This window comes from Monomorium pharaonis, chromosome 5 (assembly GCF_013373865.1).
Source record: "Monomorium pharaonis isolate MP-MQ-018 chromosome 5, ASM1337386v2, whole genome shotgun sequence".
Classification (NCBI taxonomy): Eukaryota; Metazoa; Arthropoda; class Insecta; order Hymenoptera; family Formicidae; genus Monomorium; species Monomorium pharaonis.
The window spans coordinates 29,481,111-29,490,785 of record NC_050471.1 but is presented as its reverse complement, the minus strand read 5'-3'; the positions used below and the strand labels follow the sequence as shown (position 1 = coordinate 29,490,785).

The window sequence follows — 9,675 nt, the reverse complement described above, 5'->3', positions numbered from 1 at the left end:
TTTAGCGAATAAATACAGTATTTTTTTTAATATCATGAATTTTGAGTATCAATATGATATTGCACATTGATTTTATGTGTGTTAACTCAATCATACTGCCGTCATTAGAGTGACCCGATGTACACCACGTGGAGATTGACGGTCGGATTTTGCATATCATGTAGCTCTGAAATTCATCAGTGGAAATTTACATCACTTACTAATTTGAATATAACGGATAGCTGACGCGCCAATTTTACTGGAGTCAACGGAAGATTCACCATTTTAGCAGTCTATTCAGATCACATATAAATATACACATACTCAAACATAAAAAATAAAAATTCAAATTTTATTGAAAAAATCGACCCTTTTTATATGATGTGTAAAATCCAATCGTCAACTCCACATGGTGCACATCGGGTCATTTTGATGACGGCGGTATGATTGAGTTAAACACGAATAAAATCAATGTGCAATATCATATTGATATTCAAAATTCATGATATTCAACAAATACCGTATTTATTCGCTAAAATATTCTAAAATGCAGTGCAAATTTCAAACTCGTGTACAATCAACAAAAAACATTGTATCGACTTTTTTTTTAATTGCTTAGAAAAGAATAAACTTTAAGAATCTGGATTAATGTTAGCAAGATTTTAACGAGAAACTTGTGAAATATGATAACAAAATTTTATTTCTTTAATTAAAAAAAACATGTTTGGTTTTTATGCGATACAAAAGGTTTACACTTAACAAATCAAACTTTCGCCTAGGGATTTTCAAAGTAGAGTCTTTGCCCTTTAATTAAAAAAAAAGTACATGTAAGTGAAAAATTGACGAAAATACGACAGATAATTAAAAAATTCTTTTTTGCAATTTTTTTTAAACTTTATTTTATTTAAATTAATTTTTACAAGATAAAACCGTATTCTTTTAAGAATAACATATACAAACAATAGACCGACTTTATGCCCTCATTATATAATGTACTATTAAAATGTGCGGACTACTAGCCACACAACTTATTTACCATTTTATTAATTTTAAAGAAAATAAAAAGGGTAAAGAAGAATAATGTTACATGGTAATATATACGTATATATATATTATTTATTATACGTTACAAATGATTATATTATTATTATTATTATTTATTATTATATAATCCTTGCCTTTCGGCTTTGGGTGGCCTCCGGTTACATCTATCCTCTAATAATAATATTAAAATTCATTACAAAATAAAGAAAATTAACGCTATGCACTTGAAAACATAATAACAATATAATGCATAACACAACATAATAAAATGTAACATGGTAAAACATAAAGAAATCTAATGGTTTATCGACTTAAAAACAAAAAGCCTTGTGAACTCAAAACTCAAAACTTGAAATTAAAAAAACATTACTCTCAATATTTGTCACCAATTTGGAAACTAAACTGATCTATTCTCTCTATTCTCTACATCTTTTAGCCCTGCAGCTTCTTCTCTCTCACTTCCAACGATTATTATAATTCACAAATATTAAAATATCAATATTTGTGATTCTAAACATGTTCAATTTGACACACGCTAATTATGACATACTTGGGCACATGCCATAATATAAAACTTGCGTGCGTCACAGTAATTTATCGTAACATCTCACACTTGATAAGGACATAAATCGAGGGTTGAAACGTCGTAATTGATTTTGAATAAATTTGGCCACCAAGGTTGATCTAATACTACTTTTAATTTTATAATATATGCAATATAAATATTGTTTAATGTCCAGAATCTTAATTATATCAAATGTTTCATAAATTATAGCATAAAATTAGAAACAGTGGTACCCAGTTAATCACAGGAGACACTTTTTCATCTTTCAATGTCATAAATAATTACCTTAAATAAGAAAGGATGGTTCCCCGTTAATTGCAGCTGACACTTTTTTGTTTCTCAATATCGTCACATGAGTACAATCGACGTAATGTACTTGAACTACATTTTGAGTTACCATAAATATTATTATTTTTTATTAATCTCAAAACTTTTGATAAATTTGACTTACTACCCACATAACATCGGACATTCTATGTATATGCATTTTTTCTCCATAATGTGAAAAAAATATCTTGTATGTTAAATGTATATACATCTCATATACATGAATTGAATATACATTATGGTATGTAATGTGTATATCCATTAATGTATTTGGTATGTATATACAGCGTATAATGTTAAATGTATATACATATTATATACATGATTCGAATATACATTATGGTATATAATATGTATATCCATTAATGTATTTGAAATGTATATACAGCGTACAATGTTAAATGTATATACATATTACATACATGATTTGAATATGCATTAATGGATATACATATTATATACTATAATGTATATTCGAATCATGTATATGAGATGTATATACATTTAATATTGTACGCTGTATATACATTCCAAATACATTAATGGATATACATATTATATATCATAATCTATATTTGAATCATGTATTGAGATGTATATACATGTAACATTGTACGCTGTATATACATTTCAAATACATTAATGAATATACATATTATATACCATAATGTATATTTGAATCATGTATATGAGATGTATATACATTTAACATTGTACGCTGTATATACAAATGGTATATAATGTGTATATCCATTAATGTACTTAGTATGTATATACAGCGCACAATGTTAAATGTATGTACATTTTATATGCAAGATGTTTTTCCTCTATAACGTGAACTTGCACGCCCACGCGCAGGGAGTAATTTTCGCAATCACCGCTAGGTGATGCAACTTAGTCCTTTCTCCGGAGTCAAGTGATGCTCTCTTGCATATATAAGGAGGTCACTTGCAACTCCAAAATCAGATATCATATCTCATTTTTATTAATTACCGTGCCTTAAATACGGTACCGCACGCAACAATCTCCCACAAATTTGTATCATGTATATTCTATGTACATATTATGTATGTGCAATAAATGATAAATGGACGTACATGATGTATATACATGCAGTATACGAATCATGTACATGTGTATATACTTCCGATGTGCAATGGATATTTTCCTTGTAACGTTTGCATATACATTTCATATCCAGTGGATGTACGGTGTATTAAAAAACCATATACATAGTATATACAATAAAAAATAAACTGTTTTGTGGGAAATACGTTAATGAATCTCATTCCGATAATATTTATATATTCTATGTCATATCCTCTATATGTACATTGTAGTAGAAAAGTGTGTACATTGATGTATATATAATGTATGTACATGACATATACCCAAATGTTTTATAGGTATATACACAGAATATGTAAATAATATACATTTCATATACATGTGTACATACAGAAGATCTTCAATGTACATCATAACGGTAACATTTGCACATTCTATGTATATCCCATCTATATACAGTGCATCACGGAAGTATATACATAGTATATGTAATATACATGGATGTATATACATTGTATATACTACGTATATCCTAATGTTTTGTGGGTACAATAAAATATAAATTAATGCAACTTCTTAAAAATACCTTATGCAAACCATAATCTTCATCCGTCATTTGTATATTCAACGGTTGTGTAGGTTTTAACAATGTTATAGGAGAATTAATGGGAGGCAATGTAGAAGGATTGTAGTTTCGAATAGCGGATGAATGTTTGTAAACTGTGGTACACGCGTCTTCAAATTTGCTGGGGATAGTGACGTATTCATAACTAAAAACGATCTTTCGAAAATATCGTATCGCTCCTTTCAGGTGTTGCAAAAATATTATAATATTCCGAAAATATACATATTAAAAAATAAACATCAAGTGTTCCAATGTACGTGTAACTTCGTGTAAGAAGACATTTGTGACATTTTTAAATAGTTTTGTGAGATTTAAATATTTGGATTTGTGTGCAATATTTATACCAAAGATTGTAATCTTTTTGAGATTTATAATAGAACGGTAAATTAAACAATTTTTTTTTAAATTGTTGTTCAATTTACTGTTCTATCATAAATCTCAAAAAGTGCAATTTATCGACTATAAATATTAATGCTAAGAAATTTATATATATGTATTCATGAATATTATTGCTTTTGACAATAACTAAGATAATGCTACTTAATAAAAATAATGCTGCTTAGATGATAGAATATTGTGTAAATTTTTGTTCTTATATAAAATGTAATAATAATTTTCTATTATGCTTCTAATATATTTTAGATTTTAATAGGTAGACTTTAAGAATATATAAAAATATTCAAAAAAAATAAAAAAAAATTTATTGTAATTGCGTAAATTCACACAATTTTTTATCCAAATTTTGGATGCAAAAAGATTATAAAGTTACACAAATTGCAACGAATTTCTTTTTATTTCTCTTGTTTTTATATATTCTCAAAGTTTATCTACTAAATTTGAAACGTTATGCATCAAATACATTGCACCGTAACATGGCAGTAGTCTTACATTGTACTATTTCTCAAGGCGGACATTTCAGCGTTGCCGCAAGCATGCAGTAACATTGCAGAAACATTTTGCAACGTCCATGGAATATTACAATATTTCATTGTAAGGTTTCTGCAACGTTTTTGTAATCTTTGATGCTGTATGAGAAAGAATCACTGAGAGCGATCAACTGAACAGCTTATGCGCATCATGTGTAAAACGGAACACACCCATAGTCAATGGTCCATGCAGTGTTGTTTTCGGTGATGTTTTCTTGCGCTTACGCATTGAATCAATGGAAGTATCTACCTTATATGAGAAAGGGTGCTTTTAGAGCCCTATTCTATATCAATGTCAGTATTGTTATATATTACTAATTGTACAAGTATTAAATGTAATAAAAAAATTATACAACAACAATGTAACGTACACTATCAAAAATTATTATTAAAAGTTACAGAATAGGTACGTTACTTCTCCGTCCATAAGCGTATTGTTATAGATACGTTATTGAATTTTATTATGACTGCATTGCGCATGAGCAAAAAAGCGGCACCGAGAACAACTGGGTTCATTCCGTCCATCGGTCCCTGTTGTAACTTGTGCTAGAGTTTCAAAAAGCGGCACCGAGAACAACTGGGTTTATTCCGTCCATTGGTCCCTGTTGTAACTTGTGCTAGAGTTTCACTGTGTATGAGACAAGTAACAAGGTAACAAGTATTATTAGAGCGTGTTACTTCGTCCTGTTCAAGACGGAAATCAACGGAAATCCATAAGTGATCTCTAAGGGCAGCAGAAGAAGGAGAAGTAACAAGTAAAGATAATAATACACATGCATTTGATTAAATATATTAATTTCATTTTCTCTTAGTTCCATAAACAATTACAATTAAGTTATTCACTTAAAAAATAATAGATGTTGTTAGTGAAAGTGTATATATGGTCCTATATTACAACAGCTGTATAACTTCTATACACTTACCATCGTGCTTTCGGTTTGTGTTTAATTTGATTCGTATAATTATAATTTCTTTATTTAATTATAATGTAAAATAAAATACGTTTAAATACATTTTGAACAGGATATTTTATATATTAAAAATTAATGTTTTTATACACTGAAAAAAAAAGTAATATATTCAATAAGATATGTTATTGCGGGCTGCCAATTACAGATATACTCAATACAATAATATATGCTATTGCAGTATCAACATTGTACTTGCATTAATAGCAAATATTGTATTGAGTATTTTATGTAGTTGGCAGCCCGCAATCACATATGTTATTGGCTATATTACATTTTTTTTCTGTGTACATAGATAATTTACATTCTTCATAATTAATTGAATAGCTAAAATGAGTAAGCGAGAAAAAAGAGGACCTTATAAAAAATATTTAATTGATAATAATATACCAATTTCTGTAGCAACTTTACGATATCGTTGTTTGGCAGAAGAAAAGAAAAAAAGTAAGTAATTAATAATAATCAAAAACATTGAAAGTAATTTTTTATTTTACAACTATACATTTAAAAGTATGTAAATGTTTTACTGTTTTAAAGGATAATGCAGCGACAATTAATGTAGAATCAAATTTATCTGAAAATAACGATAATCACTCTTGTACACTTAACTTTTTAGAGGAAATGGATCATGAATCTCAAATTTCTTCTGATTTTGAATATTCCAATACATCACAAGATGTAGAAAGCTGCAGTGATATCGAAATTTTAAATGACAATACTGATGGAACTTATGATGATTGTATGGAATGTATTGTTGATTCTGAAACAGATGAAACAATAGATGATAGTGTTAACTCTATTGATGGAGATGAAATATTTTACAATGAAAATAATTTTGATGATTCCGAAAATGAGATAGAAATTGAAGAAGAGGTAATAAATAATATTATTTGTACTCTTTGAATATAAAAATGTGAAAGCTAAATATTTTGTCTCTAACTAGTTTAAATGTTTGCTATCGGATCTAGTCAAAAAACAAAATAGTATTGTACATTTCTTTAAGACAAATTTAAAATAAATTAAAACACTATAAGGAAATAAGCATAACAGGATCGTGATATAAGATTTTAATAATCTTTTTATTGGATTAAAGAAATATTGAACATGTGGTAAAATTACTTTCTAATAAAATTATTTCTTTAAATTTACAGAGGCACTTAACTTTATATGATGGTTGTGACATTTCTAATAAGGAAAGTGAATTGTTAATAATAGCTTATGCTTTAAGGCATAATTTAACTGATAAAGCCTTAGAAGATCAGTTAAAGTTAATCGACTGTCATCTTTCTCACAGCGAACATCGATCTAAATATCACTTTTTAAAATCATTCACATATCCAAAGTTCTTAGAATATTACTACTGCGTAAAATGTTTTGTAATTTTAAATTTTGAAAATGAATATTTAATTTGTGATTATTGCCAAATGCAATATTCAAAATTAAATTTAAAAGAAAGTAGCCATTATTTTATTTATATACCACTAGAAGCACAGCTTAAAAATCTGGTAAATAGTGAAGTTTTTTATCAATTCCGAAAAATTGATAATGAGGAAAACGACATCGTCAACGGAAATGTTTACAAACAACTACGTGAAAAAAACGTAATTAATGATTTTGATTTAAGTATTACATGGAATACTAATGGAGTTCCCCTACACAAATCTTCTAAGTGTAGTATGTGGTCACTTCAAGTTTGTATTAATGAATTACCTTACCGAGTAAGGAGAAAAAACATGATTCTCTGTGGTTTATTTTATAACGAAACGAAGCCAATTATGAATATTTTTTTGGAACCTTTCGTTAAAGAGCTTTTAAGTTTATGTGAAAATGGTTTTAATAGTACGACAATATATCATGAAGAACCAATAAATATTAAGGTGCATACAATATTATGCTCTGTCGATTCAGTCGCAAGACCATTAATACAAAATATAAAGCAGTACAATGGAGCTTATGGTTGTTCGTACTGTTTTCACATAGGTGAAAGAATCAATGTAGGAAGAGGGTTTGCTCGTGTTTATCCGTATAAAAAAAATATTGAAACTCGATCAAAGGATATGCATGATAAATTAGTCAAAGAAGCTGTCGAAAATAATATTATAAAGAAAGGTGTAAAAGGACCATCTATAATGTCTTTACTTCCATATCATGATATAATTCAAGCATATCCTCCAGAATATACGCATGCTTGCATATTAGGAGTAGGTAAATTATTTGGAAGTGAATGGTTCAACAGTAAGAATAGTAACGAGCAATGGTATATGGGTAGAAAATGTAAAGAATTTGATGATAAAATGTTAACTATCAAACCACCTTGTGAAGTAACAAGGACGCCACAATCAATATTAAATTATACAAATTATAAAGCTAATGATTGGAAGAATTTTATTTTATATTATTCATTACCTTGCTTAAGCAATTTAATGAAACAAGAATATATAAAGCACTGGTTTCTTTTCATATATGGCCTTAGCATATTTTTAAAAACAACAATTACAGAAGAAGAATTTCAACTAGCTGAAACGGCATTACATAGTTTTGTGAAAAACACTGAAATGTTGTATGGAAAGACATTTATGAAATACAATGTGCATTTACTTCTACACTTACCTTTATTTATAAAGAACTATGGTAGTCTTTGGGCGTGGTCCGCCTTCCCATTTGAACATTACAATGGCGTACTAAAGCAATTATATCATGGAACACAATTCATACCTCAACAGATATGCAAGTTATATTATCGATTAAAATACATTCAAAATCAATCCATTATTTTTAGTGATGCTAGATGTAGTACAAAAAGTAAAAACTTGTATTTAAAGTTAATGAATGAATGTAGAGTTAAAAACTGCATTGAATATGAAGATAACTTAAGAATATTTGAAAAACCGCAACGTTTGGAATTATCAGTTGTTGAAAAACTTGCTATAGAGACCACACTAGAAGAAAGAATTAATAGTTTCGCATTAAAATATTACAGATTTATTTATAAAAATATTCTGTACCATTCATATGATTATAGACGTTTACTAAAGAGAAATAATAGCTGTATCTTAGCTGACACTAATCTATTATTAATTGTTGCACTTATAAAAGTAAAATGTTCAGTTTCAGAAGACATAAAATATGTCATATTAGGTAAAAAACTTACTCTTTTAAATGAAAATTTATGTGAAATTAAAAATATATGTTCCAGCGCATTTTCATATATTACACAAGAAAGTACTACTCTTGTTTGTTGTAAAATTTCATCTATTGTAAGAAAATGCATAGTAGTTCCGTATGTGAGCGATAAATTATGTGTATATCCTATTGAAAATATAGTTGAAATGGATTAAATTAAAAATACAAAAGTAATTTTGAAAATAAAGTACCATAACATATCACATAGACATTATGATGTACAATTTTAATAAATAATTCTATTAAATTAAAATTTATGTTAATACACTAAAAGACATTTATTACATTTAATACATTTAATAAGACTTATATTTAAAAGTTATATTTATATAAACTTATAAAATTCTTACTATAATCTACTATTACTTTTTATAAAAAGTAAAATGTTATCATCAAGTAGGTATTTAGCTTAGTATTATTTTAATAAGTTTTATAAAAATTTAGTAAATTTTTTTACTGTATTAAGGCTATATTGTAAAGGTGTGTAAAAATACTTCTTAAAAAAGTTTTTATTGTAACAAAATTTATTAAATTTTAATTTAAAAAAATCAAAGATTCTGTTATAAACAGAAAAGTGTGTATATTTTATTTTTTACACAAGTATCAATAAATGTTATATCTAAAATGTATAGTATTGTTTCAACGCAAAGAAAAGAATTTTCATTGCCAAAGTATAAATTTATACCATTTTCAGGTTTTTTATAAGATTTTTGCATATACATATATGAAAAATGTAAAACATATAACCATTTTGGGACGTCAAAATGACGTGGGCTTGCTACCTGAGTAGTGCTAAATAAATCGCAATTTCCATCAAATTATTAAGGTTATGGAAAAAGATAAATTTAACAATGAAATTAATAAGTAAATAAATTAATGCTAATTATTTTTAATATGTTTTGCAAAATTTAATTGCTTTTATAAAAAATAATATAGTTGCGTCAGTTTATAACATATAGGTATATGTAGACAATAACAAGTACCCATATC

At 27.2% G+C, this 9,675-nt stretch overlaps 2 protein-coding genes across 3 annotated transcripts; one reads left to right on the top strand and one right to left on the bottom strand.

The window, feature by feature from the left end:
- Window positions 1–1,760: 1,760 nt before the first annotated feature.
- On the bottom strand, window positions 1,761–4,763 carry LOC118645810. Its single transcript, XM_036287533.1, has 3 exons — window positions 4,706–4,763; window positions 3,570–3,787; window positions 1,761–1,985 (listed from the first exon to the last, which is right to left on the bottom strand). Exons 1-3 carry the CDS (start codon window positions 4,761–4,763, stop codon window positions 1,875–1,877), a joined length of 387 nt encoding a protein of 128 aa, XP_036143426.1. The 3' UTR covers window positions 1,761–1,874.
- A 136-nt stretch (window positions 4,764–4,899) lies between these two features.
- On the top strand, window positions 4,900–9,358 carry LOC118645737. Of its 2 annotated transcripts, XM_036287443.1 has the most exons (4): window positions 4,900–5,289; window positions 5,905–5,946; window positions 6,119–6,375; window positions 6,654–9,358. In XM_036287443.1, exons 3-4 carry the CDS (start codon window positions 6,124–6,126, stop codon window positions 8,838–8,840), a joined length of 2,439 nt encoding a protein of 812 aa, XP_036143336.1. In that variant the 5' UTR covers window positions 4,900–5,289; window positions 5,905–5,946; window positions 6,119–6,123; the 3' UTR covers window positions 8,841–9,358. The 2 variants fall into 2 exon arrangements, with proteins under 2 accessions (XP_036143336.1, XP_036143337.1); XM_036287444.1 differs by lacking the exon at window positions 5,905–5,946.
- The last annotated feature ends 317 nt before the right edge of the window (window positions 9,359–9,675 follow it).